Source organism: Manis javanica, chromosome 13 (genome assembly GCF_040802235.1).
Source record: "Manis javanica isolate MJ-LG chromosome 13, MJ_LKY, whole genome shotgun sequence".
NCBI classification, from domain to species: Eukaryota; Metazoa; Chordata; class Mammalia; order Pholidota; family Manidae; genus Manis; species Manis javanica.
The window spans coordinates 65,263,155-65,290,474 of record NC_133168.1 but is presented as its reverse complement, the minus strand read 5'-3'; the positions used below and the strand labels follow the sequence as shown (position 1 = coordinate 65,290,474).

The window sequence follows — 27,320 nt, the reverse complement described above, 5'->3', positions numbered from 1 at the left end:
AAAGTGTAGTTTGGCCTCTGAATTACTTCCTTTTGTAGAAGATACAACAGGGTGGACTATGGACATTTTAGTACAGCAGAGGTGGATGCCTGAAACTGATTTTTAAAAATCGCTTGCCCTTTTTTGTTCTCGACTGCTTCAAGTTATCAGTTCAATGTTAACACCTAACAAATGTTATGGGATTTATTGGGGACCCCTATGGGTGAGAGGTAAGCAACAAGGTATCTAGGATATAGGATATAGGAACATAGGATATGTTCAGAGACATTTAAAGTTCGGGTTTAGAAACTGGCTTTGCACTTTTTAAAAAACAAGAAAGACAGTGGAAAATTATAGAACATTAACAAATTCAACCTAGCAGAATTCGATGAGGTATTTCAGAATGGTGAATGTGAGAAGTCCAAGAGTTTTTTTCATAAAACACATAGAAATTTAACTCTGCTACATAATACAGTTAAATTATCAATACAGGAAAATTCTATTATAGTTTTTAGATATGAATTTTAAGACATTCATCATTCTATGAATCAAGCCACCAAAAATCTGAAATGATTTAACCTGACAGGACAGGAAATGGTGTCAGGACAGTCCTCAAACATGGAAGCTGTTTGGATGAGGCAAAGCCACCACACTGACAATATCCCTCTAGGAAAAAACAACTTTCTAAAACGTGAAATACTTTTCTGTGCAAAAGTGTGATAGGAGATGGACCATGGAGAGGCAGACAGTACTGATTAATGAGTAAGAGCTTGGCTGTAGAACCAATTATCATCTGGGAACCCTGGGGCAAATTACTTAACCCCTCTGTGCCCTAGTTCCTCCACCTGGAAAACAGGAGTGACAATAAAAGTTAGGTATTGGGATGCTCTTTCCTTCCATATATTTTGGTTTAGGAAATGCCTCATTTTCCTTGATTGGAATAGCTGCCAGCTGAAAAATGGGGTCATCATTTGTTTTCTCCAGGTCTCCACATTACTGTCATACTTTAGTCCCAACTCCTCGGAGCCATTAAACCTTCATCTTTAATAAAATCAAAATAAAACCAGTCCCTAACTAGTTAATCATAAACAGATGTAATATTTTTCTCTGCTACTTGTCAATATCCATTGTTTTCTTTGGGGCTAAGAGTACAAGTGCTGCTTCTGACATAGATTCACATTTGTGCTTTATCCAAATTTACCTTGTTTTTTAATTTTCTAATTTCAAAATGTTATGCTTTAAAGTTACAAAACAGGATTCCTAAAGCATTTTTAAAGTGCATTTTACAGGGAAGGAAAAAAAAACCAACCTAGTTATTATGCATAAAATTATATTTTTATATTCCACTCTGCTCCCAAAAAGTTCTGACTTATGTATAATTTCATGAAAGACAACTAATACTCATGATTTTATTTGTGAACATGAGATATTTTAAAGCAAATTCATAGAGTTCCGATTTAATTCCAGAGGTTTAAAAATGATGATATTTAATGTGTGTGTGTGTGTCTGTCTGTCTCAGGAGGAAATACTCAGTTCACATCCTGTTTTCCCTAGCCTTAGTTTTCTCACACTTGAAGTCTATAATACGATTCTTAAAGGGATGGCCATCTTTGGTAGGTTAATGCTTATTCTATTTTGAAGACCTTTAAGGAGAGCAATTCTAAAATGTTCCCACTTCTACTACTGCAAATTTACATTGAATCTAATCTAAATCCCCTCCAGCTGCAATATTAAGTCACTTCCTTTTATTCTGTCCTCAGTAGATTAAAACAAAACACTCCTCAGTACATCCTGAAGATGTACTGTTTAATAATCCTTCATATACTTGAAGACAGTGATTAAGTTCTCTGCTTCTTCTCTGAGATAAATCCTTTCCAATTTTAACCCATGGGACCTATTACAAAAACTCTCAATCACTCTGTTGCTCTCCTGTGGACTCTTTCCATGAGACTCTCTAGTTGTCCAAATCTCTGTGATTGATGTACAACGGCTGCTACAAGGAAATAATTCAGTCATATATTTCCCAGTTCATAATCTTGTGCTCTGGTATACCAGATGCCCAGACTCCCTTTATAAAACTGTTCACCAGTTCTTCAGTTATTGTAGATACAGGCCCACCCCTGCACCCTGCTCTGGGGAACTATCATGACTAACATGTGAGTTGTCTCACCAGAGATATTACAAGACTGCTCCCTGCTCCCAATCAGCTCAGATTCTTTTTTCTCTGCGAGGACAAACACCTGCCAGAGCTCTTCACTCCCTATCGTATCAGGCTGAGGATGAGGCTGGACTTCTGAAATCACACCACCATCCAGCTTCTTCCTCTGACCTTCCTGCTTCTCTCCCTCACTTTGAGGTTTTTCCAGAAAGCTTTTCTTCAATAAATTGTGTGCACAATAATCCCCTTTACAGGCTCTGCTTACAGGGAACCTGATGGCAAGACGACTGGCGTAAGACAAGTTCACAATGTTAAAACATCAGTTAAGTCAGTGACAAACATCAAGTACTTTTTTTTAATCCCTGAAGGACTTTATTTTGAACTTTCACACAGATACGACTTTGTGGAACCAGACATATACTCATCAGATGGATAAACACATATTATTTAGTGACTAGATCAAGTTACATGCGCAGTCTACAGTATTGATAATTACATTACTTTTTAGAAAATATGATTATTAAATCATTAACAGATCTCTCTCAATTTCCTACAGACAGTGCTGGCTTCCAATTAAAAAGTCAAAGGACATATTTTTCTACTACTTTTTTTTTTTTAACTATTGAGGTTTACCGTTGGTGCTAAACTAAATTGACGATGTCTGTCACTGTTTCAAGGTTTCAGATCGTCAAGATTCTACTTAATGGTGAAGTCATAACTCATTCAATGGTTCCTTCATAACTTGAAAGTTTTCATTAGTTTTTAAACCTGCCCATTTATGATTTATCTGTACCAAACCAACTGTTAAAAGAGAAAAATCAGTTTGCTGGGCAATAACAAAGCAGGAAACCTTAATAATTGCAATCTCACTATCATAAGTGCAACTCCAGTGTCCTAAAAGTTAATTAGGCTTCTTTTAGTGTCTAATTTAACTAGGTACAAATGGCCTAACACAATACACTGTGATCAATATCTGCTTAGACATGAAAGTAAGCAAAATTTTAAGGTATACTTAACTTTTAGATTATTCAGAGTTTAGTTTTATAACAGCTGTAATATACTTGTTCTTTGGTTTTTATTGAATGATTTATTATTGATACATTCTTACACAACCTTTTTACAAGTCTTGTGAATTTTGCAGTGGTGTTCAAAGAGCCATTGTCCTTATGAAAGCAGTCCATAGCTAAAAAATATTTGCTGTTTATCTATCTGTATATTCACTGAATATGGAAATTTCACCCCACAATACAGAATGTTTATATTAAATAAACATAACGGGATCAATGATTTACTTGATAACATGGGTACGTGATGACCACTTAATTCTCATCAAAATACCACTTTAAATAACATATTCCTTTATGCTTTGCCCCTCTCTACTCTGTTTGAGCTGCTGTAACAGATTACCATAGACGGGATGGCTAATAAACAACAGAAATTTCTCACAGTTCTGGGGGCTGGGAAGTCCAATGTCTAAGTGCTGGCAGATTGTAGTGTCTGGTGAGGACTGCTTCCTGGTGCACAGACATCTGTCTTTCTGCTGTGTATTCTCTCACATGTGGAAGGGCTGAGGGAGCTCTCTGGGGCCTCTCCACCCTCATGACCTCATGACCTAATCACCTCCCCAAGGCCCCACCTCCAAATAACATCACATCAAGCATTAGGATTTCATCCATGGACCTGGGGGGACACAAACATTCAGTCTATGGCAACCCCCAAACATTTTTAATGTGAGGAGGTCAATAGCCCCAGATGCAAACAAAACATCTGCACCCCTACCCTGGCAAGGGCTTCCTCAATGGTGATCATCTTTTCCTTGACCATCATCATCAGCTGAATCCGTTCCTCATCGCTCATTGTGATCTCACTTGCCACGTAACCCACGTCTTCTCCTAGAGATTGAAGACAAAGAACAACGCCAGTGAAAACAAGGAAGATGGCACAGATGCGAACCTTGACAACTCACTGCCTGGGGCAGAAGGCGTTACCCCAGGGGCGCCATCTCGCATGGCACGGTACTGATGGGGCAGCAGAGCAGCCACAGAAGCCAATGAGCCCGTCTCCTTGGGAAACAGGCTCTGAGAACATAAAGAATAAAACAAATCCTTCAAAATGACCAGAGCTTTTGTGACGGGAGGGCCCAGTGGAGGGGTTCTGGATGAAAGCTGCCAGAGAATTTGGAGGGACGGGTGGGCAGAGACCTAAAGACCCAGCTGGAGCAGACAGGCACTCCAAGCTCCTTCGGCTGAGGGTTTTCTGTGTCCTTCCATTTAAAACGGGGACAAGAAGAAAATATTTTCACAGAGCAGAGAGGGAACCCTCTTATCTGACAGAGAACTTCAAGGGCACAGAGCGGCAGAACAAAACCGCAGCCTGGCGGAACTCAAGATTCCTACTAAGCTATTTGCCTGTTCTTCTCAGAGGATAAGCACAAATAAATAAAATCACAGTGTGGAACATTCTGACTTCATGGGAAGGAAGGTACTACAGAAGGATGTATCTGAAAGGGTCCTTGTCGAAAATATGTTTCCCAACTGTGAGGGGTGTTCAACTTCTAACTCAAAACTGAAGGCAGCCAGAACTGCGAAGGAAAAGGATTCCTTGGAAGTGTTTTCCTGCAGAACAAACAGACTGCCTCTGACATCCACGAACCCTGTTACCTGTGTGCCTTGGGTCAGCATGTGGCGAAGGGATGTCAGTGAACATGTCTGCGACGCACTGACTGCAAATAAGCCCACATTCAAGTCTCTTGTCTTTCTCCTTTTGAGCTTTCTCTTACATACTTCACGAGCTTCCGTGTCATTAGGATGCTCGGCTATGGCTAAATTCGCCCTTGCTGGAGACGGACCGGGCCAAAGAGTCTGGCTGTGCACTTGCAGGAACCCATTCAGCCAGTGCCTCTCTTGGTGTTTATGTTTCCATGTTTTCCTATCTCATTTCCATTCTGTAATCAATCAGTCCAGAAATACCACTCACATTCCCTTCACCACTCATCTACTTGTCCTGGAAGAATAATAGTGTGTTCAGGGTAGGGAGAAAAGCCTGCTGGTTTCATTCATTTTACTATCTGTGTCACCTCCATTAGTGGACGGAGGGATGGGAATTGGCTGGGTTTTTAAAAAAATCATGTCAGCCAGTAAACTGTTGGCTTCTTCCCTCCACCCCTGCCTGTCTCTCTCTCTCTCTTCTTCTTCTTCTTTCTTTCTAAATGAGACCTTGAGAGATTCCAAGGTTTACTTTGAATCCCAAGTACCTCTGGGTGTGTACCAAAAGGAAAAACTGGGAATGTTTAAGAATAACTCCTTTCCAGCAGCATAACTTATATAACCTCACTGAATGTTGCCAAGGAGCCCAGGTGTGCTACTGGCACACATGCTACGTGTGTCCACTCTTCTCGTTTCCATGTGTATGACTAACTGGAGAAGCATTCTGAATAGGGTAGGACAGTACGATTTTCTAAAAGAAATCCAGTGGTATTACTGGTGAGCAGTAATGATAACCTTATTTGTTTGGACTGGAATCTGGAAATAGCTTTGTTCCCGTTCCCTCTCTGAATGCTGGGGAAACATAAATTATGTAACTGGGCCTCAAAGGGATGGCATATTTACTTACTACATAAACAACAACAAAGACACAGCCAAGAGGAGGGCAGGACTCCCTGAATAAAACAGCCAGGGCCAATTGCCATGGTGTCAGGCATTAGACAGAGTATCCAGGGACAAGCACCCCGTAACTGTCTCTGCCACAAAACAGCATTCAAGGTCAGGAGATCACAACAGCCCAAGTGGCAGGGCTGGGGGAGAATTCAAAACTAGCAAACCTATCACCCTCCACCTACTTTTCAGTTAGATCGTGGCGAGCAAAGACCTTCCCAAGGTTGGTTTGACTGAGAAAACGGAAGGTGTGCTCTTTGCTGGAAGATCTATGAAAAGAAAGGCATGCCAACTCTTCCTGTTTAGTATTCTTTGATTTAAAAAACAAACAAAACACTGGGATGAAGTTTACAGTAATGTCAGGAAAGTCAGAGAAGCTGAACTTTTCTCGGGCACATGCATGAGCTCTTACAGGATCCACGCAGATCAGCCACAAGGCTGCTCAACACATTCGGGAGCTAAAAGGACCTACTGTCCGCCAGCTGCATCACGGTACCTTTTGAAGTCTGTCTCATTATTCCTTTCTGGTTCTTTCGGAAGTTCTGCCAGAAATACTTATTTTTCTTCTTCCAATCTCCTTTTCCTTTACAAAAGAAAAAAAAAAAGATGAAAAGGCACAAGCAATAAATTCATTAATAACAAAAGTAGCCTCTTCCTTCTCATTCAAAGCATGCAAGAATACTTTGATTTCACAAAGAGACAGTTTTTCTCTGTCAGTTTGTGAAAGACTTAGAGATGCCTATAAAGTTGTTTAAAAGAAATGCAAATTTCCTAGTAGCGAGAAATGGTGCAGTGGGGTTAAGATGAGAAATAAAGAAACATCAAAAAGGCAAGGGAAACATTCATTCTACACTCACTTTGATGTTTGTCTAACTAGTATGTCTAATTCTGCCTTGTCTTGTCTTGTGGTATATTTTCTCCCTTTGGTCTCAGCCACAATTATTTCAAGTAAACCACAAATAGGATACTTTAAGAAGTTAACTTTGTTTTACTGTTATCCCTGTTGTTGATCTACCCTTGATTTATTTCTGTTATCCCAGATTTAATGAAGAGAACAGACTGGCTGGCATGCCCTGGGCATACCAGTCCACAGGGAGGGCCCCAAGGCCTGTGGGGCTCACCCACCACTGCTTCTCTACGGTCTGTGGTTTGCCTGGCACGGGGGAGCATGAGCCCATCTCCCTCTACCCGGTGAGCTACCTGCAGCCTACGTAGGGCATGACAAGAAAGGCGGACAGCTCTCCTGCTGCGACATCTCCCACCTGTTCCTCCTCCTACCTCTCATTCTTCCCAGACTATTCCGGGAACAGTTTCACTGGTTTTCAAGAGAAAACAAATTCACTGCATAGCTAGACATTTGTAATATTTGATAGGATCAAATATTTGTACTATGATTGATGATAACTGATTAATACTATGCAGCAAGTTAGCAAAGGGCAAGGGAAAGAGTAAGTAAAATGGAAAAAGAGAGTAGCCTTTTATTCTTTAAAAATGACATGAAGCAGCAGCTTCATCACTGTCACCATTTAGTGTCTGCTCTGCGTCCACCGGAAACGGGGACCAGCTGGGTGATGCGCTGTTTGTTTCCAGTCTAGACTGGTGGTGCCAGGCAATGCTGCATGAAACAGACATGTATGTGGAAACCCCAGCCACAGTGCTTCCAGGCTAGCAAAGGCATCATTTGTCAAAACGGGATGCCCTCATTTAAGTCTGACAACCTCCAGAGCTACAGGGTTGAAACCAGAACCAGCTAGCCCGAGCCTTCCTGTGTACACAGAGTGGTGCAGGCAAGCTGGGTGGTGCCTGCTGCCTTTGGGCTAAAACTGTAGCCAGTATCAACCAGGAAAGGTCAAAGCAGAAGTAGCATTATTACTAATTCAACCTTTCTATCGAACAACTGGGGATTATACTGTATTTCTTTTACTGGAAGTTATACACCTCCTTCTTCTATTTTAATGTTTCTGACATGGAGGTGGAGCTTAAAAAAATAAGTAATAGCTAACATTTATTGAGCTTGTACCATATCTGGGTACTTTTCATTCTAATGGTTTAACTCACTTAATATTCATAATGAACATATGATATAATGTTGTTCCCATTCACTGGATGAAGAAACTGAGGCTTAGAGAGGGCAAAGGATTTGCCCAAGGTCATAACTACTAAGTTGATAAAGTCATGACTCAAATCCAAAGGGGGCACCCACCCAAAAAAAAAAAAACGAATTAAAGCCTGATTTGTGCACTTACATCATGATTACCTTGCCAGGCTCCTCGTGACCCAAACAGAAAAGATGTTACTAAACCAAAAGTGGATTTTATTATAATCAAGGAAATATAAAATAAATTTAATACCTTAATTGTGCATAATCTTTCATTCAAAAGTTCCAAATCAAAGGATTTTATCTAAGGACATGATCAGGAATAGGCTCAAAGATTTAGCCATACATGAGAGTTGCACATCTCTGTGATAGAGGAAAAATTGGAAAACAAATGTTCATCAAAGAAGAGACTAGTTGATCAAATTATGGCCAACCTGTTATGATGAAATATTATACAGATTTAAAATTTTTCCTGTAAAGAATATTCAATCATGTGGGCAAATGCTCAGGATATATTCAACTGAAAATAATTATAAAAAAATATAAAGTATGATCCCAATTATGTTAAAACACACACACAAAAATCAAAAGAAAGAAAGTTGAATATAACAATCTTAACAGAGTTTCTTTCTGGGTGGACGATTCTTTGACAGGTTTTGTGTTTTCACATATTTATGTGTTCTCTTAGTCATTAAAAGAAAATAATTCATTTTAAGTTGTTAAACCAAGAAAAGTCATACTGACCTATAGAGCCGTCTTCTGAGTGTGACTTATGAAGAGGATTCCTAGAAAAGAAAAACAAGTCTTATGACCAGGGAGACCTGCCTTTGAGTAAAAGCTGAAAACCCTCCTACCTAGTCCAACTTAGCAGATTGACACCACTTAGCAGAGCCAGGACAATGTTCACAGGATATTTACCACTGGCCTTATCTAGACAGCTGCTGCCTTTCTAGAAACACACTCATGAGCCACCTGCCAACATTTATTAAAGCCTCAGTCCAGGGTAAGACTTGTATTAAATGAAGGGAATGGACTTCACTAGGTGGCCATTGAACTGCCTTCCTTTTTTGTGGACTATTAGCTCCACGTTAAGTTACCGCCATTGAGAGTCTCTTCTGTAAGCGGGAAAGAGAAAGTAACAATGAAAACACAGTCCCTGCACCACAGATGTCACTTGGGCCAGCAGAGGAGTAAAGTGGTCAGCTGTAGGAGAACTTGGAGGGGGCTCGGGGGATCGGGGGGAGTGGGAACAAGCAGCAGGTGATGGGATGCGCCAAAGAGACGGATCCAGTATGCAGCTCCTCTATTTGGTTGGTGGCTGCCAACTGGCAAGGGCAATATCCATCTTGCTAGATCCTCCAATATGCAGAGGTGCCAGAAATCTGCTTTACTTCGTAAACGAGAGCTCCACATTAAGTGATGGCAAATTATTCAAAGTTTTTAAAAATGTGTCCAAGTCGATCAGTACGTGTCTGGGCACCAGGTTTGGCCCCACCCTACCCTGCCCTGCCCTGGCTGCCCGTTTGTGACTGCTGGTACAGAATAGCCTAACACATGAACACAGCCCAAAATGAGTTCATTAAGCATTTTGCCAGAAAATACATAGACAGATATCAACTTAAAGTAAGAAGGCAGGGAAACCAAAGAACTGTAAAATGGACCCTTTCAAAAAGGAAAAAGTGGAGGTGGAGCATAACTTTTCATTACGTGAGTCCAAAGCCCAGGGGCAAGTTCAGTGTCCATGAGAGGCTGCCCAGGACAGCTAGGAAGCAGCCACGTGCATCAGAACAGAAATACAGAGACTCAGGGGCTTTGCACATGAAGCTTCACCACCGGCATATCTGCCACAGGAGGCTGCAGGAGGCGTCTGGCAAGTTACATTGAGAAAATCAGAGGAGAAAGCAGAACATCCACTCACCTACCATGTCTGCTACCTTGCAAGTAAAAGGGACCTCTAAAAAGGAGCAGAGAAAGTGGGAGGGGGCTCTCTCACGCAGAGCCACCTCTCTTTAGTACACTGGCACTGACGATACCTTGCTGCTGGCTGCCATCTGAACACAGAAGGCCCAGGCCCTGCCAAGTACCTTCAGACCCCTAATCGGGGAGAAAAGATCTATTTTGAAGAAGCACACAAACCTCACAGATCTCTACTCTAAATGAGGGAAGAGTAGGAGCTAAGAATAGAGACATCGCAGTTGCCAAGGACAAGAGAGATTTGAAGTCCAGTTATTCCCCTTACTGCAATGCTGTGAACACATCAAATGCAAGGGTAATTTACCAGGCCATCAAATTTTGCAAAAGACTGAGCTCCAAAGATCTATTCACTTCCCTCCCGTCCACACAAAATGCCTAAGCACATACTCATTGAAAGTCTTCTAAGAAATAGCCATTTCAAAGTTTCATTCATTCTGCAACAATGTTGTTAATGCGGTTATGGGTAAGGTACCCCGAAGGTCACCAAGAAATGGGACTCACAATGCAGGGAGGGGAACAAACATGAACAAAGTGTGGAGGAGGAGGAGCAACTGCAGGAGGGAGAAGCAGGAGGGGGCGAAGGGGGAGGAGAAAGAGCAGCGGCCGCAGGAGCAAAGGGCTCAGGGCAGCAGAAGTAGGGCAACGCACGAAACCCTTCGGAAGGGAAGACTATTTAAGCTAAGGTTTTGGTTCTTAACTGTTGTTTTTAATTTTACTCTGTTGCGCTTTGAGCTGAAAGTCATATGCATCAGTCCGACCCTCTTCAACGGGCCACGATCCACCAGCAGGATCACCACGCCTTCATTTACTGCTTACAGCAAATGAAGAGCAGTGTTTGTTTATTTTTAAACTCACTCTAAGGACGAGGAAAGTCTTGACTAATTAGCTAGGGACCATATGCAGCAAATATGCCTAGCTCTTGATAAACTGCTTAACCAGGTGATAGCTAAAACTAGGTATGTGAACTTTAACTTTTTCTAAAAGAAGAATTTTCATGGAAAAAATGGTTTAGAGAAACATTCCTTTTCTTTAGTCCTTTGCTCATTTAGAGCAATACACCTAATCAAGGTGTAGGGAATTTTACCCATCAGTTAATCCAACCTCAATTTTACAAGTTACACAAGTGGCTCAAGGTCTCCCCGGCTGCTCAGAAGCCAACGAGGGGCAAAGCCCAAGTACAGCTAGGCCAGCCTTCTTTCTGATAGACACCTGACTCTCCCTACAGGGACAAAATGTGTATGAAATTGTCTCAGTCTTATTCCTGAAGGCTAACTTCTAGTTTTCCAACCCATTTTTCATTCTTGCTGCCAAATGAGAACATCTAAAACCATAAAAATACTCCAGAACTCACCCAGCAGATAAAGCAAAGTTACTCACTATTACATAGTTATCACAAAATATAAATGTATCTTCCTCTACAGATTGCTGACTTAAAATTTTTTTCATTGTTTTTATTTGGTTTCTTCAAGTTGTCATACATTTTCAATAATTTATCCTCAGGATTGCACTCTTGATCTTGTTATGTAAGAGGGGCTTCCACTAGTCATCGTTTGTATTTTCCTAGGAGGCCAGCAGATGGCACTGTGGCTCCTTCATTCATCTTGCTGTGGCAAGTGGGTACTTTACGTTTAAAATTTCCCAAGTTCACAATGCAGATACTGGCCAAAACAGCAAGCCAGTGTGTGATAAGCATGAGGCTTCCCAACTCATTAAATTGGCAAAGGGGGAAAATGACACCATATGAAGTTTAATTTGGACCTAGCAAATTCTCCCTGCAAACAGGCTGGCAGGGCAGCAATGTGAAATGCCATCTCCTTTCTCCTTGAGACTGATTGTAAAATTCATCCAGCAGGAGCAAAAAAAACCAATGATGTAACCAAATTTGGATGGCAGCAGGTGGAAGGGGTCATTTACTCATCTCCTGGTGGAAGAAATTAATGCTCAGAAGTCAGTTCCAAAGAGGCCTCCTCAGAATACATCCTTTCTTCCAGCCAGAAGCTGCAGGCCTGTAAAAGGGCAGCAATAGAAGCAGGCAGTCAGCCCCTTTCTATCCATCACTTTCACTGTCAACTGGGTAAAGAGGATGGGGACTGGAGTCCAGGTCGCCGTGACCAGGAAGCAGTAAGTAGCACTGGGTTGCACTCTGAAACATCTAAGCATTTAATCATCATCAGTTTTACATTTAAAGTCTCTGAACTCAATCTCAGAAGTACCTTTGCATCAAAACTACTATCAGACCCCAAAACTGCTCAAGTAGGAACACTTTCTCTCAAGATCCCTAAACTACTTTACTCTCCCTGAACACCAAAGTCACTGAAGAAAGTTCATACGGAATTTATATGAATGAGATCAAAGGACCGACTGAAGGGGACAAGATCCCAGAACTTAACCGAATCCTTTCACCCTACCTCAGTCTTTAGCAAATTCTTTGTTAAACTGCCTTGTTCCTTTATTTTTGCTCATTCATTCTTTCTTTCATTCAATAACTATTTAATTCAGTTCCCAGTATGAGTCTAACATCCTTTAAGACACAGAGAACATAGCAGTAGACCTGAGAGCTAAGATCCCTGCTCTCTCGGAGCTAAGGACAGGGGAGAGAAGCAGGAGGGTGGGGGTGGGGTCAGATCAGGTGAGGACAATTTTAGACGGATGCACAGAGAAGGCCTCCCTGAAGAGATGACAGTGGGCAGCCCGAAGGGCTGAGCTGGCATGGCAGGCACTCCCCCAAACAGGGAAGGCCAGGGAGGAAAGAACAGAGGAGGAAAACAAGCGGCCTCCTCTGGACGCAGAGAGTTGGAAATGCTCACTGAACATCCCCGGGGGATACTGAGGAAGCTGCTGGGTGTGCCCACCTAGAGTTCTGAGGAATTGCTGGGGGCTGCAGAGAACTTGGAAGCCCATGCATACTTAAAGCTAGGAAACTGTGCACAATGAGGAGAAAGGATATAAAGACCAGGTTCAAGGGCATTGCCATTTTGAGGGTCAGGAAAAGAAGGTGAGGCAGGCAATGGGCCTTGGGAGGGGTGATGGGAGGGGAGAAGGAAAACCAGGCGGGGATGCTTTTACCTTTCTGACTAAAATCATATTAAAATTGATTTTATGCAAATTACACTACTGCCTTAAACACTACACAGGGTAAATTACTGGAATGACATTCAGAAGAACTTGTGAAGATGGAGCGTGTTTGCAACACCAAATCTGAACATGGCCTTTAGTTTTATTAGTTGATTAAAACTAAGTAGTTCAAGAATATTTTTCAAGATTTTGTTGAGTTGCTCCTGTGTGATCCTCCTGCCTGCCCATTGAAGAAATGGAGGCCAAATAATTTGGCTCAAATTCCTTTTCCTTCTTATGTCTATTTATATACAAATAGTCAAAGGTGCCTCCAGGCAAAGATAACTCTATCTCATTGCTACACACTTAGTCTGGAACACCAGAAAGTCTAACAAAAGCCCGAGCATAAAGGGATTCCTAAAATAGACCTCATGTTTTTGTTTTGATGCACTGTCCAGAAACTTCGTTATAACCAAACAAAAAAAAAAAGAGAGAGAGAGAGAAAGAAAAACTATTATAACCTAACTTCTAAGAAAAGAACATGTGTTATATGTTACTGGTAAATCTATACTTAAGAGATTTTTAAGGTTCCTTTATCTTGCATCTCCAGAAATGAACTTCTCCATTAGTTTCTTTCCTGCTGAATTCTGAATTGGGGCTTTGCCGTGTGTGAGTCCTTCCCTGCATCACCGCAGACCTGCCGTGGCAGTGCCAAAGCCAGGAGCATTTCCTCAGGCTGCAGGAAAAGGATAGAGACATCTGGGCACTGGACTGGGTGTGTACAGGGGAGGGAGAAACAGGTGAAAGGGCCAAGGGGCTTTTTAGTAGGTATTACGCTCTTTTTTGTTATACCTTCCTTAAATATGACTACTTAACATTCATACTTTGCTTATTTACTGACAAGTCACTTTCTATAAAATAGGTAATTCCTTAATTTGGTACTTCTTACATTTTTCATCATAGGAACATAACTCCTCTATTTAATAAAAATAAATATGAAACAAAATTCCACATATACTATCTACTGTCTGCTGTAAAAATTCAAGGGTCACCCCTTCCCCAGCCACGGAGCCAGGACTAGATGAGGCAAGAGACACGGGGGGTCCACGGTGCTGCATGGATCCACGCTCAGGGCTGGGCAGGCGCAGGCACGGCCTTAAACCCTGAGCCTATGTGCTTCTCCAGCTGTCACCAGAGCTGGCCCTGCGCAGGCACTGGATGCTGCATTCCATGCACGAGAGGATTTTCCCTGGCGGAAACACTCCCTATATGGCACTTTTCTTTCATTTCACTGTCTATCCCCAGCCTATACTTTCTGGCTTTTTGTTACAAGCTCACCTTCATAAATGATCAAGGCCGGTGTCTCAAGTACCAACTCCAGGCCAAGGCCGGTGTCTCAAGTACCAACTCCAGGCCCGTGCGTTGCGGGACACAGTACAGGCGAAGTGCTCACACTCACAAGTCCGGCACCCCTGTGACAGCATGCTGCAAATCTAAGCCAGGCTTTCATTTCTTTGGTGAAATAGCAATGATAAAAACAGTACCTACCTTAACGGGTTGTTGGGAGAACTGTGTAGAATGACAACTGTACAGAGCTTAGCACAGTGCCTGGCACTTGGTCACCATACCCAATAAATACAACCTCTTAGGACATCCACAGGGGCAGCACCACAGGGACAGAGAGCCTTGGCTTCTGCACGCTGACCCCGCCGTCCTTGCTCCCCAAGCATTGCCCCTGTGTGCCCCCTAGACCCCAGCAGTTTTTAAATCTCAGGGTTCCTCCTTTTTTTTAACGTTAACTTCCCCCAAATAATTTGAGTGAACCTATTAATTCCTTTTCCTCTTCTCAATCACAGTTCATATAAGCAATTCCTCTTTCTCTCAGAATTAAAAAAAAATACACACACAACGGTGATTGAACATGATGTCAACAGCTCTTTATCAATTTTTTTAGTGTAACACTATTCCTGTTTACTTATGTCCTATTGTCTTCCTTAAAGAGTAAGAAAACTGCACCAGTTCAGCTTACTGCATAGAGCCCAGTGTACACTAAATAATTTTTTGTTGACGTAAGCAGCTTTGCGATGTGGGTACACTCTTGGGAAGTGCTTTGGGCCCACCAATCATGTAATATTCTCTCTCCAAATGGAAGGGCAGGCAGGGTTATGAAGAGTGGCTATGGTCTCAGAACAAGAATATCATCTAATCATTAATTCTGACTTGAAGACAACTTGATTATTTGCAATCAAATTCTCACCCACAGAAAGTACTTTAAGGACATTTTAAAAGTTCTAAATTTCTCTCCGTAAGTTTTGACACTTTCAACTCCTGCCCCTCTTTATAGTATCTCTGGTTTCAAATTGCTATCAGAAATACTGTGGGTAATTCTGAGCCTATTCCTTCTATATAAGATGTTGTGAAAGGAGTATCTTATTCAGAAAAATACAGACAAAAAGACAGCCAATCCAGGCATGCGACTTTACTTCCAGTGACAATCAGTTTTTTTATCCTTCCATCTGCTAATTATATTAGGTATATGGAAGTTCTAAATATCTCTAAACATGATCATTTCTGCTGCAAATCAAGCCTAAATCCTTTTTTTCTTTTTAAGAAAAACATTAACTCCCCTCAAATCTCCAGGATGGAGATAGTGACCCCCATTTCACTTCTCAAGTGTACTTTATAAAAGCAATCCATGTTGCCCTTAGAATTAAAGAAACACACTCTGGTGACTGGACATGATGCCAATGTAGAATAGTATGGGCAGCTGACTGGAGTCTGGGAATGATGTTATCCTAAGGCCCACTACCCAGGAAGCCACCCAGCACAGTGGCTCACAATGTTGGTTCTGGAGTCCAACCACCAGTGTTCAAAATCCAGTTCTACCATTTACCAACTAGGAAGTCTGGACAAATTACTTGGCCGCCATGAATCCCAGTTTCCTATTATACAAGATGGAGACACTATTACCTATCACATAGGTTTTCTGGAGGTTTCAGTGATCTATGGCTCTTGTATAGTAGTTAGAACATCCTGTATACACTAAGCACCACCAGGAAAAAGTGAGTGATTCCAAATGCTAGCCTGTTCTCTCAGCCAGCTCTCCGTATAGAGTCAATTCTCAGTCCTCAGAACAAACTTCAGTTTCTCAACATTAAAGGGGTTGGTTCCCTGGCACCCTGAGGGTGGCCAACATGTTCTCCAGGACAAGAACAGGCTCCACCCCTATTGAATCTGAAAAATCCTTCACAAAGGTACATTGAAGGAGATGTGTGTCCTTTCATTCACCAACTGGTCATTTGTACTGAAAGTTAATGATGCAGGACACTGGCAGAAGTTTAAGAGTTTCATGCCTGAAAAGCAGCCAAAGGCCATCTCTCCACAATGGAGGCCCAGGGCCTAGCTGTGCTGGGCTCAGACCATACAAAGTACAGAAGTACAGAGCTGGACATGTCCACAGATGTGGGCTCAGGACAGGGGGAATCAAATCTGGGACAGAAAGCTGCTATTCCCCAGGACTTCCCAAAACCTCTCCATAGGTCTTCCCTTCCCCATCTGGGAAGTATTCTCTTCATTTGTGGCCTTGTGAGTCTGACCTAAGAAGTTGATCAAAACTTAAAGCATGGATGCACCTTTGATGTTGCGGCACTTAATGCAAGTCACAGCACCTATCTTGGCACTGAGAAGCCATAAATGCCTTCCCGATTCTTCTAAACTTAGTAGCTAACCTTCAGAACATCCCCATGACATACTAGAAGGCATGTAATATTTATTTAAGTACATAGAAAAAGGTATCAGAAACCGATCATTTTCAAGTAAGAGCAACCAAGGGTAAATTTCTTACTTGGTTATTGTTTGGTATAGAAAATGAGGCCCTGTGCAGCTTGATGGGGGAATTGTATACAGCACAGTCCATGTCTTCCAGGAGATTACAGTATAATTAGGTAAATTATATGGATATGTTGCAAGAGTGAATGGTTGAGTGAGTGTTACAGGAGGTGAAGCCAGTTGCCTCCATTTCAAAATCCACTCTTTCGGTCTTTCTAAAAAACCCTGATTTTGCTTGCGTGGCAATGTACCCCATTAAAATACTTCCTCACACTGTCTTGCAGCCAGGTGTTAGCATCTGGCTGAGAAGCCCTAACTGCAACTTGATAATGGGTGTTTGTTTCTGTGAAAGTTAGTGTTTTCCTAATGAAAAGGACTGACTCAGTTTTCATGCATTCCCTGCCCTTTGTTTTGCCCTTCCCCTCGGTCCTGCCTGAAACACGGCACACGGCCTGGTCATCATTTTATCATAAGGCAGTCAGTCATATATGGATGTGGAGGAAAGGAGATAATGCCCTGAGCAGCTGTACCAACCTCGAAATACCTACCACCAGACTCCTTGTTCTGTGAAAATATTACGCCCCCATTTGCCTCAGCACCAAAGTCAGGTTTCAGTTTCATGCAACTGAATATAATCCTAACAGATTCAGTGGTTAAGAAGTAGTGGATAAAAACTGAAACATTTTCAGAATATCTCGCCTGGCTTTAGTATATCTGCATATCAATAGGCGTTCAGAGGTGAAAAGAAGTATGGCTTTAGTGCATTTGCTTCTTTCCTCAGAGGTGGAGAAGTTCATCTCCATATCAATGGGTAATTACCTGGGCAACTGAGGGCTTATCTGCACCTGAGAGGTGAGGGGGAGGTCCGGTGTGTGGCTGCTGGAGCAGAGAAGAAAGATGGCCTGGGACTGCAGTTTGTGAGCAATAAACGGGTTTTAAACTTTATTTCTCCCTTTGACTGACTTTAGTTTTTAGAGGTATTTTGCCCCGGGATTTCCTTTACCCGGACTCACAGAAGTCAAAACGACCAACTTCTACAGAGCATTGGTCTGGGATTATCAAGCATGTTCATATATATCTCATCCTATTTCAGACTCACACAGACCCTAATAAGAACTAATTATACAGATGAAGAGACTGAGGCCCACAGTATTTATGGAAGTGATGTGTCTGATTGTGAGCCTCAGAGCTGAGGCTTAAAGTCAGTTCTTCTGGCTGCAATTCAATGATTCCCAGGGCCAAGTACAGCACTGTGAGCCTGAAGCCAGAACAGTGTGCACTTTCTCTAGTTACCATCCTGGGAAGTGCAATTTTACATTGTGACTTAGCCACTGGAGTCTGCAGCCCCAGGTCAAGCTCTGACTTACCATGTTTCCTCAGAAGGCATACAAATTAAAGTGTTAAAAAAAGAGAAAGGTCTTGAACTTCCTCCTTCTGTTCATTCCAGTTTTAGCATAACCAGTAAAAGCGAATGCCTTTTATGGCCCTCAATGTGAATTTTAAATTTTATTTAGGCCTTTATATCCTAAGAATTACTAATCAGTGTCAAAAGCAAAATAAAACAAAAGAGGATTTTAGCATATTGTTTTTACCCCAAAACTTGAAGATGAGAAGACCATTGTAAGTAGCCTTGCTTACACTTTTTAATGATGGCTACTTATTCTGACAATGAAGCAGAATTATCCCCCATCTCTTTCCCCTTTAAAATTTACTGAGAATGTGTAACATGTGATCCAAGAAAGGCTTTTCTGCAAGGATGTGTAGTGAAATCTGAGGCCACCCGGGTCAACAGGGAAGCACCTGTGTGTTCCTACGGAAGGCCGTGTGCTTAACAGGATGCGTGATGCAGGCCCCAGTCTAAGAACGGGCATGAACGTGTACTGCTGCTGACTGGCCCAGAGTGCATACGGGGTAATTTACCCCCAGTGGGGGTGGCAGAGTAAAGAGCGGCATTAGCAGATTGGCATGAACCTATAGGGAAACCAGCCTGCGAAGTGCTGGGCCCTACCAGCCTCGGCCTCGTGGTGTAAAGAGTGGGGAGAAGGGAGGAAAAGAGGCTCCATTCAACTGTCTCCAGGGTCTGTTTCCATGGCAATGGCTCCGGAAGCGGGTCAGAACATTCTCGGTGGAAACAGTGGCTCCCATTCACCATCACCCAAGCCACACTGGCCACGCTGGCCGCTATGCCGTCTGGACAGTGGATCCCGGGGAGGGACGTGGGGGTTGGGGCTGCCAGCCTTTCTTCTGTCAGCTGCTCCGAGGGGAGCAAGGGAGTCAGTGGAGCCGCCTCTGAAGGCCAAAGGCAGAGGAGCTGCGGGCATGGAGGGCCCTTCCTCACCCCGCTGGTCACTCGCTGGAGGCCCAGGGGCCGGCTACCCTCCGGGACATGACTGTGGGAGCCGCCTGCCTGCCTCACCTCTCCTGGCAAGCAGCACCGAGGACTGGGGCCTTTCCACAGCGACCTCTGCCATAACTAGGCTTGCCTTTCTATCTTTTTAATTTTTTCCATACTTTTAATTCCTTTTGACACAGCTGATGGAAAATTTTTGTATTGTAAATACTATGAAAATGACAATGGGAACTCAAGCTTCCCTGTCTTCTTGGATCTTTTTTATTGAAGTGTGATTGAAATATTGTATTAGTTTGAGATGTACAACACAACGATTCAACATTTGTATATGTTGTGAAATGATCAACACAATAAGTCTAGTTAGCATCCGTCACCATTCAGATCTCATTTTTAAATTTCCACACATTTCCTTTGCCACCTTCACACGCCCTCCACATGGCAAGGGCCTCCCCGAGCATCCGCGGGTGGATCTCACTTCGCTCCCAGCTTGCGTCACATCCTCCCCATTCTGGCCCTGAAGCGACGCACCGGCACCTGCTGGAGATGATTCGGACACCGGGATCCGACGGACAAGAAACAGGTCTTGGCAATGATTCATAAACCCAAGCTGCTCCTTAAGCACCTCCTGGAAAACCTGTTAAAGGCTCCAGAGTTCCACATCTGGAGATTTCAGTTCATTGGGCCTGGGTGCTGCCTGAGGGTCTGTCTTTTCAGCAAGCTCTCTGGCTGACTGATGAATAGATGTGCTTGGGACCACTGGCCTCGGCCCAGTAGGACTGGGAAAATCATCCCACCTGCTCCTTCCTTCTCCATCCCCTCCTTGTATCCTTCTACTCCAACACCTCCAAAATCTAATAAGCAGGATTTTGTGCAAATAGTGCAATTTTCAGAAGAGAATTCAGACTACAAGAATACAGTCTGATGAAACAAGCAACCAGTATTCTGCACATGTTTTCATGACTGCAAGGTTTTATTTGGTCAAAGCAGTTAGACAAGAGGTTGGGGACCAGGCTTAGTCTTGACGATCATGTATCCATCCCCCGTGCCTGACCCACAGTAAAACACTCCTAAGAATCAGATGAAGGAGTTTAGCCAGTGGATGAGAGGATTTTAAAATGGAAGCACAATTAAGGAAGGTTCTGGGAAGTCTCAAACCTTCATGATCTCTCCCCTCTACCACAGTCTCCCTGCCTCCAGGAAACACCCAGTCCCACCTCCTCACTCTGACAATGGTCCTTCTAACACACTAAACCCACCACTGTACAGCTCCTGAGCTGCCCTGAAGACCCCCCAGGAGCTGGCCCTCAGGCTGCATGGACAGCAAACCACTTGCCCACCCCTAAAGGTGCTGTGCTCCATTTGGCCTAAGAACCCCCGCCATCCCTCCAGCGTGCCTCCTTTACAACCTGGGTGGATTTGTACTTGGTCGATTTGGCTCAGAATTCCCTTCCCTGCACAGTTCCGGGTCAACATGGGTCACAGGAGATTTTCCATGTGAGATGCAGAAAGCAGAAGTAGAAGCTGGCTATTTTCTTTCTATGCTTCAAGGTCAGTGCAGGGCATGAGGCCCTGTCTTAGCTGACACATGTCATCGTGTGTCCCCTGGGTGACTGGGTGGCCTGGGGCAGCAGCTGGGCCTGCAGGGCTGGAATTCCTGCCCAGTCTGGGCCCAAGGCTTGTTTAGCTGCTGAGGAAGGAGGCCAGCTCCTCCTGCGGACTCCCTGAACTGCCCAGGTTGGAGGCTTGCTTGGAAGTGGCAAGAGATGATGTGGGTTTCTGCCCATCTTTGTGGGTGGCAGTTTATCACCTCTCCCCACTTTACCTGTACCTTTTTGGCCCCTGTTGCCTTAGGCCACAACATCAGACACAGGGAACGGCCTCAGCTGTACTGTGAAGCCAGCCCCACAAACATGCAAGGTCCAGACCCTATAACAACAGTATCTTCACATCTGCTTCTCCAACAGAACCCTGCCTGACCCTGAATTTATGTGGTCCACGGCCTGCACTGGTCTCCCAGGGACTGGCTGTCCCTCCTCCCACAGCTCCTCTGCATTGTACTCATAGCATTAAGACCATTTTGTCATGTCTTCTTCAAGTTGTAAGAGGACAGCTACCACCCTATTCTATTCATCTTTCCAGTGCCTAGCATATTCACCTATTGGGCAGAAATTTGAAAAAACCTCTACTCAGTTAAACTTCATTAGCTGCCTAGCCCCTCACCAGCCTTTCCTAAGTGCATCAGTCCCTGCAGGTCCTTGCACGGGAGTCTGTGATGAGGGGCCTGTCCTTCATCCGACAGACAATTGGATCTGGATGGAACTCCACCTCTACCTCGCCCAAGTTTTGTGATGGGGACCTTGGTAAGTCATTCAGCCTTTAAAGCTCAGTTTCCTTAGCTGTTGACTACCATCCATATTATAGGAGTGTTAGGAGGATTTATACGCAGAAGGTTTAGGTATGGGTCTTCCCTTATTCTTGCCAGGAATGGACTGTTACTTGTTTACAGATCGCCACCCTCTCTCCGGCCCAACGCTCTGTTCACCAATCCTGCAGAAGACAGAGCCCAGCCGGCTGTGCATACTGAATTCTCCTGGCAGTAGGGCCTGTCTCCAGGCTCCGCACCCACCATGCCTCTGCGAGGGCTGCCGCAGGGGCACGTGAGCTCAAGCTGGGGCTGGGTCAGCTGGAGGCTGGCTCACAGAGTTAGGGAAACAGAGTTTTCAGTGGGGAACAGCTGAGGTAGAGAATTCTGGCACAGCTGCTCCTTTCCCGGGCTGCTTCTGGAATGTTGAGCCCCTCAAACATGTTGTGGCTGGAGCACACGTGTGCAGACACAGATCCACCCGCACGAACACATATTTCAGCGCATTTGCAACTGCACGGGCTTTATGAAAATAGTGGCTCCCAGACTCCACTGTTTGGGGATCGGAAGGAAAGCTCACGTGGCAACGACATTTTAAGTGCCTGTGGCCCTCAATGGGCTCTGTATATGCACCTTCTAATGAGATTGAGGAGGAACACTGCAGACATGCCACCATGCTCATGGGCAGCACCACCGGCTACCGAAGGGGAGAGACCAAGTGGAGCGTGAGCCCGTCGTGCCAGCCATCCCTCGAAAAAGCTTTTACTGTGCACATTTATTGATTAGGAGCCTGAGGCTGAGAAAATTCACGTAAATTCTTCCTAACCCCGCAACTGGCAGAGCTGAAGTTGAGGCTCAGGTTCTGTCTGACTCCACAACCAACACCCGTGAGAGCCTATGTGGACAGTCCACACAAAACTGGTCGGCAGGGGATGTGCTTTGGACTGGGTTAGACAATGAAAGGTGGCCAGGGCGAGAAGGAACCCAGGAGACCACCTGACTCAAACTCACCAGTGTGTAAGTGAACTGGAGCCCTGAGGGTAACGTGGTAAGTACGGTCCACCCAGGCAGGGAGCACACTGTGAGCTCCAGCCCCCAGGACAGCGACCTCACCTTCACTCCCACAGCCTTGGAGGATGGCTATCGGCAAACTGATTAAAGTAATTCATAACACAGATATGAATGTCTGGCTCTTGGTGCAGCCCATTTATTTTCTGAAACCTAGGCCTGCTGTCCTGCATACACTTCCCACCAAAGTGAGCCCAGACAATGGTGGTCTCGGTCGCCTCTGGTTCACCCTGTAGTATTGCTCTAACATGCCATGAGCACCCACCTCCCCTGCCGAGGAGGACAGGCCTCCACATGGCTTCCTCACCCCTGTGCACATGTGCGTGGTCCCCGTGGGAAAAAATCTGGTGTTCCCCTCCCTACCCCACAGCCCTGCCACAAACAGGATGTGGAAACAGGATGCATTCATCTCAGCTCCAGGGCACATGGCTTGACCTGGATTTCCTAGCAAACTCACAGACCTCACCAGCAATTCTCACTGATCTGGTCTGATGTGAAGGAGAATTAATCCCACTGCTTGCTGGTTTCTAGTGCTCATGTCTACCAACGAGAACGAGCAGAGAGAGCCCAGCCTTGGCACGTGGGAGGGGAGACCGCAGGACCACAGGCCGCAGATCCTGCCCTCAGGATGCCCCTCCTCAAGCCCAGACCCCAGGAACGAGCTTGTTGAGGAAGAGAGAGGAGGTCCCAGGGAGGAAACAACTTACTAAGAGGACACGAATGTCTTACACATTCTGAGGTGGCTGGATACAAAAAGTTCTGCACCTAATATAGCTAAAACAAACTAATTTTCTTCCAAAAATGCACTTTCCCTCTATTCATATGAAATGTCCAGAATAGGCAAATCTACAAAGACAGAGAGAGGATTAGTGATTGCTTAGGGAAGGGGGGTCATCAGGGATGGAGGAATCTGTTCATAGGGTTTCTTTTTAAGGCGATGAAAATGTTCTAAAATTTCCTCTGGTGATGTTGGCACGACTCTGTGACTGACTGAACGCCTTTGGGCTGCTCACCATCGGTGACTGACTTGTATAGCAGGCACCCTGTTATTTCAAAGCTGACTTTAACAACTGACAGAAATACTCTAAAATTGATTGTGGAGACAAGTGCAAAACTGTGAATATATTAAAAACCCCTGAGTTGTGTACTTTTAATAGGTAAGTGAATTACATCTCAACAAAGCTGTTACCAAAAATAAATGAACCCTCCCAACAAAATGGCAGGTTTTAAAAGCTTAAGGCTTTTTAAAATAACTATGTATTTTGTGTGTGTTTCTCAATATTGTACTTTTACCTGGAGATATTTTGTGTTCTGTTATTTCTATTTAACAGAGGAGGAAAAATCTGAGGAGACGCGAACAAGAACGGGCTGGAACTGGGTGGGGAGCGAGAGGCAGCCCTCAGAAAATGTTTTAACAGGTGTCTGTTTAATGCTAATACTCACAAGCAGAAAGCACTTACTTCTTATTACACTGCAATTGTCATAAGGGGATGCTGGCACATGCTGGATAACAGGTGAGACCAAGGGAGGCCTCCTCTAATTCCAGTCCTCGGGACAATCCAGTTTTAGCCCTATTTCAAAGAACTGGGGGCATTTAATGAATTCAGTACAAGTATGATGAGCACTTGCTTTGTGCAAGCTACTGTTCTGTTCTGGACACTGAAGAAAATCCAAAGAGGGAGAGAGTGAGCTCTGAGCCTCAGGACCGTGCTGGGCCAGGTAGGATTAGAAAAATACACAAGTGGCTAGAGCCACAGGGTAGGGCGTGAACTCGGGCCAGCCAAGACAGATAAAGACGACAGGATTATTGAGAACTTCTGTGGTATTACATAGCTTATTTAGTGAGATAAGTACTGAAATGATCACTCTCATTTTATCGTAGTGGAAGACTGTAGACACAGGGTTAAGTAGCTCACCACAAGTGGCAGAGCTGAGAAAGAGCCTGGATTTGAACCCAGAGAGTGTGGTATCAGATAGGGCATCTTAACTCCAAGGCTACAACGGCACCCAGACTGAATTAGGGGTTCTGTCTCCAGCTCTGGGACTTCAGGCAAACTAATTACTCTTAAAAATACCACATACCTCAGTGAGTTCACAAAAAACTAAACGATGAAATTCAGAAAAAGTTATTAGCACTGTGTCCAATACAGAGAAATAACCTGAATAAGTGATGTTACAGTGATGACACCTGTTACAGTACATTAAGAGACATCAGATCCGTAAAAATGCTACCGGATTTCAAAAGATGGGGAAAATATAGCCAGAAAGCACCCAAGGAGAGGTAGTCCTTGAAACAGAACTTCAAGAAAAGAAATGCTTTCAAGGCAAGAACTCTAGACAGCCAGGGAGGGATTTGGGAATAAGGCCCTGGTGGGTGTGTGGGGTGGGGAGGCTGGGCTGGGGCTGGATTGGGGGGATGATTGCCACACTGCAAAGAGTAGAGGTCCTGATTTCTAGATGCCACTGAGGGATCTCGGCATCCCCTCGAGGTGGTGTGGCCTAATTCTACTTTAGCGAGACAAATCTGGGAGTACTCTCCTTAATGCTTTTTTCTGGTTCATGAAAAGAGCATTAAAGATACTGCTTGGAGTCATAAAGATAAAAAAGAGGGAAACAAAGGAAAAGTTACAGAAGCAGCAGCAACAGAATTGGCATCCATGGTTCTGGAATCACAGAAGAAAAGCAGGAGATAATGACCAAAGGCTGGGTGAAGGGCAGGAAAGCGGCCCCTGGGATGGAGAGGAGGACGTAGTAAGGGTGCTGTGTCAGGGCGGGAAGGAAGAGGATGAAGGGGGGCTGAGGCGCTCGCTGTGACTGTGTGGCTGGGGTGGCGGTGGTGGTCATGAGCAGGCAGCAGGCAAGAGGCTGCAGCACGCGGGTCCCCGGACTGGGAAAGGGGGCCAAGGAAGCAACGCTGATGGGAGGCGGCAGCCTAAGACGTGGGTACTTATGCTGGGAGCGTTTGTAGGATGAGGCTGGATTAATAAAACAACCCGTGGGGAAAAGCTAACAGTACGGTGTAGGCAGAAAAAAGGGAACTGCACAGACCGGGCACAAAGTGGGGAGAAGAACCCAGAGGCAGAGAGGACAGAGAGGGAAGCGTGACTGAAGGGCAGTTGGCAATGCCAAGTGCGACGAGGACCTGCAAGGGGGAAAGGCCTCCAGGCTGGTGGCTGTTGAGCCTCTGACCTCGAAAAGGGCATTTCAGCAGGGAAGGGAGAGGGGCTGGGCTTTAGGGGGAAGTTCAGTAAGTAGGTGGGGAGAGAAACAGAAGTACGAAGTCAGAAAAGATTTTCATGGGGTGGAAAAAACTCATGGGGTTTGTGTACACTCTACTCATTCATTTATCGAACATCATTTGAGGTCCTCTATGCCAAGATCTAGGGTTCAGAGTGGGAGGTGACCACACACACACACACACACACACACACACGCAGGTCCCTAACTGCAGTCCTCTGCCTCAGCAGCAGGAGAGCGGGGGTGGGGGTGGGGTGGGGGGCTACAGAGCCCAGCAGCAGGACGCTTCACCGCAAGTCCATGGACCAGGGAAGACTTCTGGGAGGAGCCAAGACCAGAGCTGAATTCTTAAGATTGAAGGGAACTTGCCCTGATCAGAGGGGTGGGGAGAACGGTGAGGGAGTGGGGAGCAGGGCACCCCGCCAGGAGGAGCAGCAATTGCCAAGGTCAGCATGCCTAAAGGAGCAGGGCCTGTGTGGGACGCTGCCTCTTCACCCCACCTGAAGGCAGGTCCAAGGATGAGGAAGGCGGACAGAGGGCAGAGCAGGGGTACAGCAGGAAGAGAAAGGCGCCAGCAGAGATGGGAGCGCCCCAGAGCAGCCAAGCGATGAGGCAGGAAAACCAGAACACGAGCAAGAGCTTCTTCCCTGCAGGCAAAGAGGAAGGACAGGAGACAAGAGATTCTTGAGGGGAGAAAAGGAAAGTTGCCACCGTCAAGAGTGATGAGCTTGCCAGATGAAGACTTGCCCTCTAAGACTGACAATGTCCAAATGGACTAACTGCTCACAGAGGACACTTAGAAACTACATACATGCCACCTGGGAAATTTGGCCACAGAACACTGCTCTATTGGCTTTCCCCCCTTTTATTTACCTTTCTCTTCCATCACGCTATGTATTTTTGGACTTTTTCACCATGAAATAGTTCAAGTGTAGTCATGGTTATTGAAAGTAAGTGAAACTAAATCAGGGAATTTTCAACTCTGGTGAAAGACTTACTAGAAAGAGCTTATAAATATTGGCTAAGGTGAAGTTTTGAGATTTATTTGGGACCTTTGTGTTTGTAAGTAAACAACTGAGACCCAGCCTGAATCAGAATGGGAATAAAACACTCCTACTTCCCAGAGAACCAGTGGAGTGTAGGATTTAACTGATGCTGTTTTTACAACATTAAGGAGCTCAATCTGCATCTCACCTCTCTATCTACATAAGCAATGCACACCCAAGTATTTTGGAATTACACCTTAGTGGTTAGGAGCATTGGTTCTCAACTGGGATAAAATCTGGGCCCTGCCACTAATTAGCTGTGTAGCCTTGGGCAACTTACTAACCTCTCTGTGCCTCTATAAATGGGAATATTATCCTACCGACCTGCATCGAGCTATTAGATGAGTCAATGTTAAGGGTTTAAACCAGTTCCTGCCCGTAATAAACACTCAATAAACATAACCTGTTTCCTGCTTTCTCCTTTCCTGTTTTCTGTCCACAGGAAACCAACCCCATAAAGACTACTTCCACCTAGATACCCACCTAGAAATAACCAAATGGGTTCCCCTACAG

The 27,320-nt window shown here is 44.5% G+C and overlaps 1 protein-coding gene across 4 annotated transcripts in view; it reads right to left on the bottom strand.

The window, feature by feature from the left end:
* The window catches only part of SASH1 (SAM and SH3 domain containing 1), a 235,881-nt gene that overhangs the window by 65,068 nt on the left and 143,493 nt on the right, over positions 1-27,320 (bottom strand). For all 4 annotated transcript variants that reach the window (XM_073219726.1, XM_073219727.1, XM_037022006.2 and 1 more), the window contains 3 exons: positions 8,633-8,673; positions 6,287-6,373; positions 3,917-4,029 (listed from right to left, as the gene is read on the bottom strand). In XM_073219726.1, the coding sequence (XP_073075827.1) occupies positions 3,917-4,029; positions 6,287-6,373; positions 8,633-8,673 (241 nt within the window). The remainder of the gene's footprint in view (positions 1-3,916; positions 4,030-6,286; positions 6,374-8,632; positions 8,674-27,320) is intronic.